The 17,411-nt window shown below is 41.3% G+C and overlaps 1 protein-coding gene across 3 annotated transcripts in view; it reads left to right on the top strand.

Moving 5' to 3' along the window:
- luzp2 (leucine zipper protein 2) overlaps positions 1-17,411 on the top strand; it is a 383,970-nt gene that overhangs the window by 176,799 nt on the left and 189,760 nt on the right. For all 3 annotated transcript variants that reach the window (XM_060838606.1, XM_060838604.1, XM_060838605.1), the window contains exon 3: positions 16,229-16,299. In XM_060838606.1, the coding sequence (XP_060694589.1) occupies positions 16,229-16,299 (71 nt within the window). The remainder of the gene's footprint in view (positions 1-16,228; positions 16,300-17,411) is intronic.

Here is a 17,411-nt window from a genome sequence, read left to right as displayed (position 1 = left end):
CACTTTGAGCTTCTGTGAAATTTGAAGCAATAAGCACAACTGTGTGGAAGTAATGGACTTCCACCCAGTGATAAATATTTTCTCATCAACCCAATCAGAAATACTGTTACACATCTCTGGGGCAAATGGGACCTGAACCTAGGCCTCCTGGCTCCGAGGCAGGGACTTTACCACTAGACGACTTTCTGCCTACCGATAAACACATTTGGATCAGGCAAATATGAGAGGGCTCTTGTGACGTAGTAATTAATATAAGGCAGGAACTTGGGAATGTAGATTGAGGGTCGTACTTTGTGGGTAAATGCACATCTGGCAACTGGGAGTCATTTAAAGAATCCGAGATGGTCAGAGTTCAGGACCAGCATGGCTCCTGTGAAAATGAAGGGTATGGATGACAAGTTTTGGGAATTGCGCATGATGAGAGAAATTCAGAGCTTAATCATAAAGAGAAAGGTGGTGTAAGGGCAGGGTAAGGTTTAGGAAATGAAAGGCAGACAGGGCACCTGAAGCATACAAAGATAGCAGGGAAGAACCCACACAAGGAATTAGGAGGCACCTTGCAAAATCTTTGGCAAACAGGATGAAGGAAAATCCGAAAGCATTTCATACATATGTAAGGAGCGAGAGGATAGCTAAGGAGTAGGTAGGTGCGCTCAAGGCCAAAGAGAATTTATGCCAATTGTACCAGAGGAAATGCATCACTATTCATAAAGTAGAAGATTGTGGTGGATGATGACTCTCTGGAGGGGTATGTTGAAATTCTAGGTGATGGTGTTGTATGTTTTAAAAAGCTTTAAGGTAGACAAGTCCCCAGGACCTGATGTGATCTATCATCAGGGTGGTAAGGGAGGCAGGTGAGGAAATTTCTTAGGCCTTTGTTCAAAGTCTTTGCATTCTCTTTAGTCACAGGAGAGGTCCCAGAGGACTGGAGCATAACCAATATTATCCCTGTTGCCCACAAAGGAACAATCTAGGCAATTACATCAGCCTTACACCAGTCGTAGGGATATTATTGTAGAAGATTATTAGGATTTACTCAGATTTGGAAAAAAAAAGGACTTACTGGCAATAGGCAATGTGCCTTTGTGTGGGAATGATTATGTCTCACCAACATAATTGAGTCTTTTTGAGGAAGTGACAAAGATGTTTGAGGGCAGGGTGATAAATGTAGTCGAACAGGACTACAGCAAGGTGTTCAACAAGATCCCTCATGGCAGACTGATACAAGAGATCCACAGTTAGCTGGTAAGATGGAGGTAGAACAAGGGCAACAGATACTTGGGAACACCACCACCTGCAGGTTCCCTTCCAGGCCACTCATCACCCTGACTTGGAAATGTACTGCCGTTCCTTCGCAGTCGTTGGGTCAAAATTCTGGAATTCCTTCCCTACCGGCATTGTGGGTCAACTTACAACAGGTGGACTGCAGCGATTTCAAGAAAGCAGCTCACCATCAACTTCTCAAGGGCAAATAGGGGAGGGCTATCAAAGTCCAAGTCCCACAAATGAATAAAAAAAGCTGGCTTAATCATAGTATTAGGTTGAAAATCACACAACACCGGGTTATAGTCCAACAGGTTTGTTTGGAAGTACAAGCTTTCAGAGCACTGCTCCTTTATCAGGTAACTGTTACTTGATGAAGGAGCAGCACTCCAAAAGCTAGTGGTTCCAAACAAACCTGTTGAACTATAACCTGGTGTTGTGTGATTTTCAACTTTGTCCACCCCAGTCCAAAACCGGCACCTCCACATCATGGCTACCATCTTAATCATAGAAGACAGAGAGTAGCGGTAGAAGGGTGCTTTTCTAACTGGAGACCTGTGACCAGTGGTGTTTCACCATGATCGGTGCTGGGGCCCCTCGCCTATACTACAAAGGTAAGTGATTTGGATGAAAGTATAGGTGGTCTGATTAGTCAGTTAACAGGTGGCACAAAGATATGGGGGAGCTGCGGACAGTGAGGAGGATTGTCAGAGAATATAACAAGTTATAGATCGGTTGGAACCTTGGACCAATAAATGGCAGATGGAGTTTGATCCAGACAAATGTGAGGTGATGCATTTTGGGAGATCTGTTGCAGGAGGAAGTATATAATAAATGTCAGAACCCTTAATAGCATCAACATGCGGAGGGATTTAGGCATACGGGTCCACAGTTCCTTGAAAATGGCAGCACAAGTGAATAATGCGGTTATGAAGGCGTATGGCACAGTGTTCTTCATTGGTTGGAGCATAGACTATTGAAATTGGTCAGTCATGTTGCAGTTGCATTGAATGTTAGTTTGGCCACATTTGGAATATTGTGTACAGTTCTGGATGCCACACTACCGGAAGGATATGGAGGCTATAGAGAGGGTACAAAACGTTTTATCAGGATGTTGCCTGATTTGGAGTGATTTATCTGAGGGAAAAGATTGGACTAACTTGGTATGATTTAATTTTAACATTGAAAGGTGAAGAGTGACCTGTTATAAATTTACAAAATTGGGAGGTATGGATAGAATGGATAGTCCAAGTTTTATCCCAGGGTAAAAATATCAGTCACTAGTGATCAAAGGTTTAAGGTAAAAGGGGGAGATTTAAAGGACATGAGAGGCAAGTTCTTTTTTACACAGAGGGTGGTAAGTGCTTGGAATGTGCTGCCAGAAGGGGTGTGGAGGTGGAAATAATAGCAATGTTTAAGAGTTATCCTAAGGTATATAAATCAGCAGGGAATAGAGGGATATGGACTATGTGGAGGCAAAAGGCTTTTAATTCAGAAAGGCATCATGTTGGTGGGCTGAAGGGCCTGTTCCTGTGCTGTACTGTTCTTTTTTTTCTCTCTGTCCCTACCTCTGAGCCAGGAGGCCTGGTTCAGGTCCCACCTGCTCCAGCGTTATGTAATAATATTTTATAGTCATCGAGTCCTACAGCATGGAGATAGGCCCTTTGGCCCAAACTGGTCCATGCCAACCAAAATGTCTGTCCACATTAACCCCACTTCCCTGTACTTGGCCCATTTCATTCGAAGACTTTCCTATCCATGTATTTGTCCAAATGCCTTTTAAATGTTTTTAATGTACCCGTCTCAACCACTTCTGCTGCATATTCCATATGCATACCATCCTCTGTGTAAATAAAGTTGTCCCTCAGGTTCCCTTTTATTCTTTCCCCTCTAACCTTAAACTGATGCTCTCCAGTCCTCGATTCCCCCAAACCTGGGGAAAAAGACTGAGTGCATTCACCCTGTTCATACCTCTCCTGGTCTTATACACTTCTATCAGACTCCCCCCTCAGTCTCCTATGCTCTAAAGAAAAAAGTCCCAACTTGTCCAACCTCCCCCTATAACTCAGACCTTGAACCCAGGCAACTTCCTTGTAAATTTCACACTTGTTCCAGTTTAGTAACATCCTTCCTATAGTAAGGTGACCAAAATTGAACACAATACTCCAAGTGTAGGGTCACCAACATCCTGTACAACTGCAACATAATTTCCCAACTTTTATACTCAGTGCCCTGACTGATAAAGATCAGCATGCAAAAGCCTTCTTCACTGTCCTATCTACCTGTGACTCCATGTTCAGAGAACTGTGAACCTGAACTCCAAGGTCACTCTGTTCCACTACACTCCTTAAAGCCCTACCATTCATCATGAAACTCCTACCTTGATTTGATTTTCCAAAATGCAAGACCTCCCACTTGTCTACATTAAACTCCATTTGCCATTTCTCAGCCCACTTTCCCCAGCTGATCAATTTCTTATAACTTTTTTCACTGTCCACAATGCCACCTATTTTAGTATCATCTGCAAACTTACTGACCATGCCATGTACATTCTCACCCAAATCATTGCTATAGATAACAAACAGCAGTGGGCCCAGCACTGATCCCTGAGGCACTCCACTCGTCACAGACCTCCTGTCCAACAAGCATCCTTCCACTATTACCCTCTGCTTCCTACCATCAAGCCAATTTTGTATCCAATTTGCCACCTCCCCTGATCTAACCTTCCAGCACAGCCTACCATCTGTGGACAGATTGATGCCTAACACAATGATGAAGATGAGGAGGATTACATTATTGTAAATCCTCAACTCAACACCGGTCTTGTTGCAAATTCTGAGTCAACTGAGTCTGTTTACTCCGATTTTAATTCTGAGTAGCTGGCATTGACAGTACCTGTACCACTTGAAGTTGCCATGGAAAACCCACCTTCTCAAACTTGCCCCTTGCCAAAGGGGTGGTGACCGTCAGGTTAAGTCACCACCAATTATCTCTTTCTAATGAGAGAGCAGTCCTGTGGTCCTCTGGTATTATACCTTTACCTTGTGAATTGGAATAAGTTGACCCTTTTCAAGTTTCAACATGTTAATATAAAGGCTAGTAGAGTTCACAAGATCGCTTGAGTGGTTTCACCACATTTGATGAGGCCACATTGTGAGTCCTACTGCTGTGCAGGCAAAGGCAGAAAGGTCTGAAGAAGACACACCAGACTCAAATCATTAATTCCATTTCTTTGTCTATAGGTGCTGCCAGACTTGCTGAGTTTCTTAGCTACTTCTTTTAAATTTGTTCTTTTTGAGCAACAGTACATTCAAAATGTAGTCTAGATGTACTTTACAACATCGTTATTGTGTCCATTTAAATCCATTAATCTCAAACTCCGAGCATTATTCCTTCCCCATGCCTGTACACCGCTGAATTATATTGACTGATGAGCTCTACACTGTCTGTGTAATTAGGTACTCTGAGTTCAATTGATCTAGGATTCACAAAAATGTCCAAGTTCACTTCAATTAGGATCCCATCAGTGGCCAAAGGGTAAAATTTAAATTATATTTCTCAGCTTTCCTATGTCTGGACAATTATATAGATCGGAGTTGGGCATTCGGACCCTGCAGCATGCACATTGTAGTGGAAATTGAAGATAGAAAAATACTTAGTCTGACCCTTGCTCGACAAACCCGAGACTTCCAAACCCCCCCCCCTTCCCTCTGCTCAACTAGATATCTCCTGCATGGACTTACCTGTCCCAAACACTCCTATGCTTACCAGATCACCTTGCTACCTCGTGCCATTACCAAACATCTTACCCACCTGTCACTCTAACCACTATCCACTTGACAGCCTCTCCATTTGGTGCCGTATGTGCTGACATGCTACCTCATACTCATCTGACACCTGCCCACCTGAGCAGCCCACTTACCTGGCATCTTTCTCCAATCAATTTGGTACTCTGCCCCTGACCCACCTGACAGTCCAGTCCCCTGGTATCCTACCCTCTTGGCAGGAGAAAGTGAGGTCTGCAGATGCTGGAGTATCAGAGCTGAAAATGTGTTGCTGGAAAAGTGCAGCAGGTCAGGCAGCATCCGAAGAACAGGAAATTCGACGTTTCGAGCATAAGCCCTTCTTCAGGAATGAGGAAAGTGTGTCCAGCAGGCTAAGATAAAAGGTAGGGAGGAGGGACTTGGGGGAGGAGTGATGGAGATATGATAGGTGGAAGGAGGTCAAGGTGAGGGTGATAGGCCGGAGTGGGGTGGGGGTGGAGAGGTTAGGGAGAAGATTGCAGGTTAGGAAGGGTCCTCTTGGCCCCCTTGCCCCACATTTACTTTACATACTTACTCTTCCACTGGAGTTCTCTTTGATGCTGAATCTTTAATTAACAGGATTTGGCAGCTGATTACCGTAAGAAAGAGGGCATAGAGTCAGAGCTGTACAACATAGATACAGATCCTTTGGTCCAACTTGTCCATGCCAACCAAATATCCTGAATTAATCTCGTCCCATTTGCCAATATTTGACCCATAACCCTCTAAACCCTTCCTATTCGTATACCTCTTAAATGTCGTAATTATACCAGCCTCCCCACCATCTCCATGAATAGTCTTCCCCTGAGCGTTCTACATGATGAAGAACCTGTGGGAATGGAATCTCGGCATTTCTGAAGGCCCTCCGATCAGAATGTCCTGTCAACAATGCAGAGTTCTTTCACTGCGTTTTTAAAAAAAGGGGTGAAGTATCAGTCTCCACATGATTGCCACTCAGTGGAAAATGTGGCACATTCTGTGTCTCTGGAACGTATATAATATAATTATGTGCTTCACAAGAAATTCTGTGTTGTAAGTGATAGCTATGCCTTCAATGTTTGCTAGCGCATTGTAAGCGATACTTGCTGCCCGTACCTGTTTCTGTTTGGAGGATTCTTCTTTGGTGATTTACTGCCAACATCACTTCTTGTAGTTCTTGACTTTGAAACATACTTGGATAAAATAGTGAAGAATGAACCGGAATAGCTTCTGGTAGAAGAGGTTTAATGTGCCAAGTGGCATTCGAACCCAGGTCCCAGATGCTACCTAAATCTCTATGTTAATTGTCCAATCATGATACTGCTCGGCCATCTCCTCCAGACTAGTCGCCCAATACAGATCTACATAAATTATTTGGAGGAAAATGTGGCTGGTTGAATTAGTAAATTTGCAAATGATGCAGAGGTTGGTGGAGTTACGGATAGTGAGGGGGAGTGTCAGAGGATACAGCAGAATATAGATCAGTTGGAGGCATGGGCAGAAAAATGGCAGATTGAGTTTAATTCAGACAAGTGTGAGGCGATGCATTTTGGAAGGTCAAGAACAGGTGGAAATTATACAGTGAATGGCAGAGCCGTTGGGAATATTGATATGTAGAGGGATCTGGGTGCACTGGTCCATAGATCATTGAAGGTGGCAGTGCAGATAGAGAAGATAGTTAAAAAAGGCCTATGCCATGTTTGCCTTCATTGGAAGGGGCATTGAGTATCAGGATAGACAAGTTATGCTGCAGCTTTATAGAACTTTAGTTAGGCCACACATGGAATATTGTGTACAGTTCTGGTCACCACACTACTAGGAGGATGTGGATGCTTTGGAGAGGGTACAGAAAAGGTTTGCCAGGGATGTCCTCTGCTATGGGGGATTTTAACTATGAAGAAAGGTTGGATAGACTGGTTTTGTTTTTACTGGAAAGAGGGAGTTTGAGGGGTGACCTGATAGAAATTTATGAGATTGTGAATGGCACGGACAGGTTGGAAAGCATGAGGTTTTTTGCCTAGGGTAGAGGGATCAATAGACAATAGGTGCAGGAGTAGGCCATTCTGCCCTTCGAGCCTGCACCATCATTCAATATGATCATGGCTGATCATCCTCAATCAATACCCTGTTCCTGCCTTATCTCCATAACCCTTGATTCCACGATCCTTGAGAGCTCTATCCAACTCTTTCTTAAATGAATCCAGAGACTAGGCCTCCACCGCCCTCTGGGGCAGAGTAGTCCACACACCCACCACTTTCTCGGTGAAGAAGTTTCTCCTCATCTCTGTCCTAAATGGTCTAACACGTATTTTTAAGCTGTGTCCTCTGGTTCGGCACTCGCCCATCAGCGGAAACATGTTTCTTGCCTCCAGAGTGTCCAATACTTTAATAATCTTATATGTCTCAATCATATCCCCCCTCAGTCTTCTAAACTCAAGGTTATACAAGCCTAGTCACTTCAGTCTTTCAGCGTAAGATAGTCCCGCCATTCCAGAAATTGACCTTGTGAACCTACGCTGCACTCCCTCAATAGCCAGAATGTCTTTCCTAAAATTTGGAGACCAGAACTGCACACAATACTCCAGGTACAGTCTCACCAGGGCCCTGTACAGCTGCAGAATAACCTCTTTGCTTCTATACTCAATCCCTCTTGTTATGAAGGACAACATGCTATTAGCCTTCTTCACTACCTGCTGTGCCTGCATGCTTACCTTCATTGACTGGTGTACAAGAACACCCAGATCTCTTTGTACTGTCCCTTTACCTAAATTGATTCCATTTAGGTAGTAATCTGCCTTTCTGTTCTTGCCACCAAAGTGGAGAACCATACATTTATCCACATTAAACTGCATCTGCCATGCATCTGACCACTCACCTTACCTGTCCAGGTCACCCTGTAATCTCCTAACATCCTCCTCATATTTCACCCTGCCACCCAGCTTTGTATCATCAGCAAATTTGCTAACGTTATTACTAATACTATCTTCCATATCATTAATATATATTGTAAAAAGCTGCGGTCCCAGCACTGATCCCTGTGGTATCCCACTGGTCACTGCCTGCCATTCTGAAATGGAGCTGTTTATCACGATTCTTTGTTTCAATCCAAGTTAGTACATTGCCCCCAATATCATGCACCCTAATTTTGCTCACTAACCTCCTGTGTGGGACTTTATCAAAAGCTTTGAGAGTCCAGGTACACTACATCTACTGGATCTCCCTCGTCCATCTTCAGAGTTACATCCTCAAAACATTCCAGAAGATTAGTCAAGCATGATTTCCCCTTCATAAATCCATGCTGACTCTGAACTATCCTGTTACTACTATCTAGATGTGTCATAATTTCATCCTTTATAATAGACTCCAGCATCTTTCCCACCACTGAGGTCAGACTAACTGGTCTATAATTTCCTGCTTTCTCTCTCCTACCTTTCTTAACAAATCGTACAACATTAGCCACCGTCCAATCTGCAGGAACTGATCCCAAATCTATCGAACTCTGGAAAATAATCACCAACGCATTCACGATTTCTCGAGCCACCTCCTTCAGTACCCTGGGATGTAGACCATCAGGCTCCGGGGACTTATCAACCTTCAGACCTCACAATCTCTCCAATACCAATTCATGGCAAATATAAATTCCCTTCAGTTCAGGTCCTTTAGCCACTGTTTCCTCAGGGAGATTGCTTGTGTCTTCCCCAGTGAACACAGATCTGAAGTACCAATTCAATTTTTTCTGCCATTTCTTTGTTCCCCATAATATATTCCCCTGTTTCTGTCTTCAAGGGTCCAATTTTAGTCTTAACCATTTTTTTGCCTTTCACATACCTAAAAAAGCTTTTACTATCCTGCTTTATATTTTTGGCCAGTTTACCTTTGCACCTCATTTTTTTTCTCTGCGTATTTTCTTCTTAGTAATCCACTGTTGTTCTTTAAAAGCTTCCCAGTCCTCTGTTTCCCCACTTATCTTTGCTATGTTATACTTTTTCTCTTTTAACTTTATATGTTTCTTAACTTCCCTTGTCAGCTATGGCCATCCATGCCTCCTCCTAGGATCTATCTCCCTTTTTGGAATGAACTGATCCTGCATCTTCTGCATTATACCCAGAAATATCTGCCATTGTTCCTCCGCTGTCATCCCTGCTAAGGTATTGCACCGTTGAACTTTGGCCAGCTCCTCCCTCATAGCTCCATAGTTTCCTTTATTCAACTGAATATTGTCACTTCCGATTGTACCCTCTCCTTCTCAAATTGCAGGTTGAAGCTTATTGTATCATGGTCACTACTTCCCAATGGCTCCTTCACTTCGAGGTCCCTGATCAATATCATTGCACAATACCAGATCCAGAATTGCCTTCTCCCTGGTAGGCTCCAGCATCAGCTGTTCTAAGAATCCATCTCAGAGGCACTCCATAAAGTCTCTTTCTTGAGGTCCAATACCATCCTGATTCTCCCAGTCTACCTGCATGTTGAAATCCCCCATAACAACTGTAGTAACATCTTTGCGACAGGCCAATTTCAGCTCCTGATTCAACTTCCATCTGACATCCAGACTACTGTTTGTGGGCCTGTAGATAACTCCCAAGAGGGTCTTTTTACCCTTAGAATTTCTCAGCTCCATCCATACTGACTCCACATCCCCTGATTCTCGGTCCCCCCACGCAAGGGACTGAATATCATCCCTTACCAATAAGGCCACCCCACCCCCTCTGCCCGTCAGTCTGTCCTTACGATAGCACGTTTAGCCTTGAATATTTATTTCCCAGGCCCTGTCCACTTGAAGCCACGTCTCAGTTATCCCCACAATATCATATCTGCCAATTTCCAAAAGAACCTCTAGCTCACCCATCTTATTTCTAATGCTTCGTGCATTCATATATAGTACTTTTAATTTGTTACTGCCCTCCCCCTTCCCATCAACTCCTATTTCACTCAACCTTATAGCATGATCCCTTTTTTGAGTTTTCTGCTTCATTGATACAGTTGTCTTTCTTGACTTCCCTTGTTCAATTACAAAGGTTCAAGGCGTGGGGGTTGGGGGTAGGGGTGGAGGTGGTGGTGGTGGTAATGGTGGCAGTGGAGTTTAGAAGAGATATATGTGAGGCACGTTTTTCACATAAAGACTATTATAGTCCTGATTTTACTGAAAATCCAATAGAATTTAAATTATGCACCTATCAGAGAGCAACTCACGATGAGAAGGCTGCCAGAGGAGATGGCAGAAGCAGACACAATAGCAGATTTCAAGAAACATCTGGATAATCCACAAATAGGAAGGGAATAGAAGGATACAGATCTTGTAAATGGAGACAGCTTTAGTGTGGGAGGGCGGAATGTGTCAGCGCAGTCTTGGAGGTCTGAAGGGCCTCTTCCAGTGCTGTTTTGTTCTTTGTTGTTCTTTGTGTAATGCTAGTCGGCCAACATCTCCCCAGTTCAGTCAAAGATATTGCTGCTTATGTTCCTCACGGTGAGAATTCTTCAGGGACTTAGCTACAGGCAAGTCGAAAAGCTTAGCAGAGAGAAGCAGAAATGGTGAACAAGCTGGTACAAGGAATGTAACTTAAATTGAAGCTTCAGAAAACATGGCCAAATTCAATCTGAGCATTCTTCCAAAATGAATAACGTAGTAAAATCCAAAAGCCTGAAATGAAACTATTTTGTAGTGTTGGTTGCCAGTGGATTGAGGTAAGCCAATTGTATATTAGCCATCAAACTAATCTTTTTCAGTTTTGTTTGAACCAATATTACAAAAAACTGAATTTGTGATAAAATCTGGGCTGTGAAATGAAAACTGAAACGACCAGTTGTCTCATTTATTTCTTCTTCCAGTGATGTGATGGTTTCTATGTAATCCTTTCGACATTTTCTGAAGAAGAGTGCCATTAAAGCTGTTTGCTACACCTACTCTTATAACCTTAGCTCCATTGTCCTTTCCAAATTTTCCAACATCGTTTTCTGACAGTTGTGTATAATGGATTGAACTTAATTCTGACCATAAGAAATAGGGATAGGAGGAGGCTGTTAATCCCCTCAAGTATGTTCGACCATTGAATGGAATCAAGGCTGATCTTAAATACCTTACATCCACTTTCCTGCCCTTTTCCCCATAACCCTGGATTCCTTGACTGATCAAGAACCTATTTATTTCAGCCTTAAATATATACAAAGACTCCTTCCCACAGAGGGCTATGGGGATCAAGTTCTGAATTTAAGTTTTATTGTAACGGAATGCTATTCTACATAATCATTACTATTGCACTCTGCATTATTATAACAATAGGGAGATATGTCAATGGCCCTTTTCAGACTACTATAGTCCAGATTTCACTGAAAATCCAAAATAATTTAAATTATGCACCAATCGGTGAGCAACTCATGATGAGAAAGTGCTATCCTGTGAGTTGTGAATCGCCGCAAGTTCCCGGTTGATGTGCTTCATTCCTCAGTCAATTTATAGATTTTTATGAAATTGCAGCATGTCACAATATTTGCTCAATAAACACAAAGCAGAAAGATAAGTCCAGCAAGTAATAATGTAAGGATCTTTGTTGTGGTTCTGTTCGCCGAGCTGGAAGTTTTTGTTGCAAACGTTTCATCCCCTGGCTAGGCAACATCATCAGTGCTTTGGAGCCTCCTGCGAAGCGATGTGATAATTAAGAATGTAGGCCAAATAACACCTCTTGCCCAGAAAAGAAACAAAGTTTAGTTGGAGTCTTATTTTGTTGGGTTATGAATTGCTTTTGGATATGTTAAAAGTGTTACTTTGACAAAAATGTTACATTACCCTTTCTCTTATTGTAACCTATTGTTTATCCTTTTGTAAACCTGATTGAGTCCACTGCTTCCTTGTGCACCTTTATCATCAGTCCATCCTCAGCTCAATTTCTGGTCTATTCAGCACTTTGAAGGACAGATTTGTGGCTTGTTCCACTGTTCACTGGAGACCCAAATATCCCGTTGCCTTCACTGAATCATTACCAGTTCACACTTACAGAAACTATGTAGGCAAAAGGAAATAGTAGTAAAATCTATGACTTTGTCTTGCAAATGGAATGGGTGTTACCTTGGAAGTTGTATCTCTGACCAGTAACTAGAATTATATCATTAGATGCACAGACTTGTTTTAGAAAAAAAACCAACAGCTAAATCTAGTGACAGTCAAAAGCCTTTAAGCAGGAGCAAATTCTCAAGGAAAACATGATGCAGAATTGTTGTAACTTGATTTTAATTTTCAACACAAGTAAAATACTGAAAACTGAATGCAATTTTGCCTTTTGATTTGTTTCAGCATTGGAAGCATAGCGGTAAGCCATTTAGCTGGTAATATCAAAGTGGTCTCCTGTCAGTCAGTACACTTTGGAATACTCCCTGTAAAGGGATTTCAATCATTGAGAAATGATAGATATGAATAATTTATTATTAAATGTCTTGGTTCTTTCTGACGTAGTTATTGTTGCTTGGGTGTGTAAGCAGTCTGGAGGGACTTGAGTATTACTTTTGCAAAGAGATTTCTTTTTATGTAATGCTTCTATTTCATCAACAAAGTGATAATGATTACTTTCTATTGCACTACTCGCCAAACTCTATTTTCAACAGTTACTAAAGGAGTTGACATGTTTATCATTTTTGGCATTTAAGTGTTTATTTGCACATATCAGTCAGCCATGGGTTTTAAATAATGCATTTATCAAAAATAAATTGCAAATAGAACTCAGTACTCAATTAGCTGCGTTTTACACACTCCAGTGGGAGGCATGCAGATTTGGCAATTGGAGGGGGAAAACCAGGTGAATATCCTATGTTCTGAGGAGGGAACACTGGACCTGAAATATTAACTCTGATTTCTCTTCACAGATGCTGCCAGGCCTGCTGAGCTTTTCTAGCAATTTGTTTTTGTTTCACTTTCTAATGTCCTATGTATTTGACGCCATCTATTTGGATTTTAGTTTTGCTTTTGATAAGATCCCAAAAAGCAAATTGCTCATCAAATTAAAAATCCATTGAATCCAAAGTTGGATCCATAATTGACTCCAAGGCAAGAAACATACTATAATGTATTACCTTTATTTCGATGACTGGAAAGTTATATCCAGTGAGACTCCGAGGGCTCAATACTCAGTCACTGATTTGAGGCACATACACATCATTGCTGAAATGATGTGGAGGTGCCAGTGTTGGACTAGGGTGGGCAAAGTTGAAAATCACATGACGCTAGGTTATAGTCCAACAGCTTTATTAGATAGTACAAGCTTTTGGAGAGCTGCTCCTACCTGACGCTGGTGTCAGTGTGATTTTCATCATTACCGAATAGTGACGTCAGATAAAAGTGTGGAAAAAAAAAGGAAAGCACCCGAGTGTGATGTTAGAAGAAAATTTGAGATTTTTTTGAGCAGTTGGTATTTCAACTCCAGTAATTTTGAAAAAGCATCAATTTCTAAACCAGCACTGGAAAACTTAACAATTTATCAGCACAGGAGAGGGAGCTGGTTTGTAAATGGTGAGGAGTTTCTATTTTGTTCAATTTTTTCAGTTTATAATTAATAGTACAAGAGTAAGATTAAAGTAAGAAAAAAAACTATAGTTAAGCTCATTAAAGTGACTTAAGTGCACAAGGTTAAGGTTTAGCAGGAAGGTCAGCCAAGTTGAATTCCTGTCTTGTGGCATATGGGGAGACATGGACACTGCCCCGATCTTCCCCATATGTATGAAGTGTCACTAGTTCCAAAACCTTGTGCTCTGGATATCAGATCTTAAACATAGAATGTAGAGCATAGAATGGAACTGGCTCTTCAGGCCTCTCTGTTGTGCCAGCCTTTTAACCTACTCTAAGATCAGACTAACCCGTATACCCTTCATTGTACTATCTTCCATTTGCCTATCCAAGACTTGCTTAAATGTTCCTAATGTCTCCGACCCCACTACCACTGCTGGCAGTGCATTCCATACACTCACCATTGAATAAAGAACCCACCTCTGACATCTCCCCTAAACCTCCCTCCAATCACCTTAAAATTATGCCCCCTTGTAATAGACATTTCAGCCCTGGGAAAAAAGTCTCTGGCTATCTGCACTATTGAGTTGTGGTAAAGATCACGGAGTTGTATCTGTGAGGCAGAGAACAATATGCATTGCACATTCAGACGCTATTCTCACTGCAAGTTATGGGTGAGCAGACAGAGGGAATGGGTGATCACCAGGCAGTCCAAACAAAGCAGCTGGAAGTGTAGGAGGACAAAAATGCCCCATTCTCAAATACTGCTGGAAGATAGTAATGGACTGGGCAGATTCATTGAAAATGGAGCTCAGTCCTGTGGAGTGTATCCGAATTAATTTTGAGAATGGCAAACACAACACTGAGTTACATAATAAAAAAAGAATGGCAAGATGGTGTGAAATATAGAAAAACCAGGGAGACATTGAAACTTTGGAGTCTGTATGTAGATTCCTAACAGTGGCTGGATTGGAAACAAAAGGTTAGTTAAAGGGATACATGTCTTTCTAATCTGAATACTGAATATAAGTTAATCAAGCAAAAAAAAACTGTCAGTACTGAAAATTTGTAAGAAACAGAAACTGCTGGAGAAACTCGGCAAGTTTAGCAGCATCTTCTTCAGAATTGGCTGATTGGTCCACTTGCCATCCACGCAACACACTGCTTTTGTGCAGTATTTATGTTGATGTCCACCTCAAAATTGTATTTTTGTGAAATATCCTGACCTAAGTGAACATCAAGACAAAAAGCTTGTACAGAATGTGTCTTTTTCTTAGCAATAGGTTCTAGGGTGACAAGTTGGGAGCCTCTGGACTGCGGGGATTTGATACCTACAATAGCATTTGTCCAATCTGTGGGGGGGGGGGGGGGGGTGGAAAGAGTGCATTGTGGAAAATCAAGTATCCCAACTTAGTCAATGTTTTGTCAAAAGAACAGCAAATGATACAGAAAATAAATTCATTAAAATAAATGAGATCTACATGAAAAGATAATATGCTGTAAAGGGCAATTTCTAAAGAGGGTGCAGGAGCAGAAAATGTGTGCGCTAGAGGACCTAATCACTGTAGGAGAGGTTGACAGCATGGGTAATAAAGCATACAATGTCCTCAGCTTTGTCAATAGGGGCCTCTTGTACAAGTGTTTAACCTTTTATAAGAACAGTGATTTGTTTTCCACTGGAGTATTACATCCAGTACTGTGCAGCTCACTTCAGGATGGATGTGAAGGCATCAGACAGGATGTTGAAAAGATCCACAGAATGCTTTTAGGGATGAGGCACTTCAGTTATATTAGCAGATGCGAGAAATACCGACAGTTCCCCTTGGCGATGGAAAGGTCACAATCAGGAGAGGTCAGGACAGAATCAACGAGCCAAACTGTTCCCATTGGTGTAAGGATTGAAAATCATTGGGCATGGATTTAATGTGATTGGCAAAGAGGCAATAGCAGCATGAGAAGAAACTGGAATCCACTGCTTGAGGCTGTGATGGGGGCAGATTTGATCGAAAAATTTGTTTATTATCTGAAAGGAAACAATGGATCAAATTATTGGATAAAACTAGAAATTATCCCGGTTTGAATTGCTTCTTTGATGATGCAGCATAAACCCAATGGGCCTTCTCCTGTGCGGTAACATAGTTTACATCATCTTATATTCATATAGAATACTGCAAAAGCCTTTTAATCAAACCATAACTCTCTAATGACAGTACTTTTTATTTGATTGTGCTATTCACAGAGTATATTCTGAGCCTTTATTCTACTTTCAAATGATCTTTCGATTCATGTTATATTCACAAGTGAATTGTGTTTTTAAAACTAAAGCTCTTTAGTTTTAACATGGAGCCATTGTTTGATGACAAATGTTTTGTTTTAAAACAATGAAATGAAGTGAAAATCCCTGAAGATGGAGATAAGTCTAACCTAAGGGTCATGGTGCCTCTGACAAAGGGGTAAAGTTGAGCAGGCGGGAATTTCATAGCAAACTCAACTGGTACATGGATTAAACTGGCACTAGTTGGCATCACTCTGTGTTGCAAACCAGCTGTCACCATGACACAATAATCTATTTGTTAATTCTCATTGTACAGATGTTAACATTCTTAATGCTGAAATAACACAGTTGTTATTTTTTTTTATTGCTAAAATCCTTTCTCATTGTGCTATTTTTACTTCCACAAATCCCTTCCAGAACTTGAAAGCTGATGAGGCAGTTGCTAAAAATGACGTGCAGAAACTTTTGGAGATCAGCCAGAAGCAAACGTGAGCATTTTTTTTTTGTCTTTCATGACTGTTATTTAATCATACACTTTTGTAACTAATACAGTTAAATGTATTGGTACGCTTTTTTTTAACTAATCGTGGTATCTTTGGTGTGATTGGATGGATGCTCAAAGACCTCTGAGCACACCTAGGTTGGCAGTGCATTAGCCATGGAAGATTTCAGTATGAGTCTTGACTAGCCACAAAGTAATCTTTTGAGTCTGTTGACGTGATCATTTACCCTGGTAGACTTGCTAATCCTTTCTTAGAAAAGTTTTGAAAATATATTCTGTTTTATGTGTAGACATTCTCAGATTGAATTCTGATTAATTCTGTTTCCTTTTACTTTATGGCACAGCCCATTAATACTATCGCCAGAACAAAAAGGACATTTTATCCTCTTGGATTCATCTCTTATTCCCGAAATACTTAAGAATATTTTGTCGTAACACTGCAAGCATTATAACTAAATTGAATTCAGCTTCCATGTCTCAACTGAACTTAACAAATGTGTCTTTATGCCACTTTATTGTTAAGCCATTTCCTTTTTGGCCTCCGGCCCCCAGTTACATAAACTGATGAATAAATAAACCTCTTTGTATATAACTGTGAGCAGCATGAAAATGTGACGTTTGATATTGTACATACATTTATCTCATTGATTCATTTACAGATTATGCATAATCTAACAGGAATTGATGCAACGTTAGGATACTGAACACTCCACTCTGGACCTTTCCTTTGGATTTCTAACATCATATCACAATAATTTCAGTTGCAATATTTGTTTGTGTATATGTCGGGTCTCTGTCAAGGGCCCACAAGAATTTCTCCCTTGCAATCTTTCTGCTTTAATGATTTAAATGTGGTAGATGTCTCCTCTTCACCCTGCTCAGAGATGTTATGACATACCTCTGAAGCAAATGAGACTTGAACCTGAAACTTCTGACCCAGAGTAGGGACAATACCACCATGCCTCAAGTGCCCCTGAATTATTTCAATGCAGCTGGTACTTAGACATTTTAAAGCGAGTTGTTTAGACATGCTATGACTCATATCTGGAGCATACAGGACTTGAACCTGGGGTGTTCTCACCCAGAAGTAGGGACATT

The sequence above is a fragment of the Hemiscyllium ocellatum genome, chromosome 18 (genome assembly GCF_020745735.1).
Source record: "Hemiscyllium ocellatum isolate sHemOce1 chromosome 18, sHemOce1.pat.X.cur, whole genome shotgun sequence".
In the NCBI taxonomy this organism is placed as follows: domain Eukaryota; kingdom Metazoa; phylum Chordata; class Chondrichthyes; order Orectolobiformes; family Hemiscylliidae; genus Hemiscyllium; species Hemiscyllium ocellatum.
The sequence above is the reverse complement of the archived record's forward strand: the minus strand, read 5'-3'. Positions and strand labels throughout refer to the sequence as shown.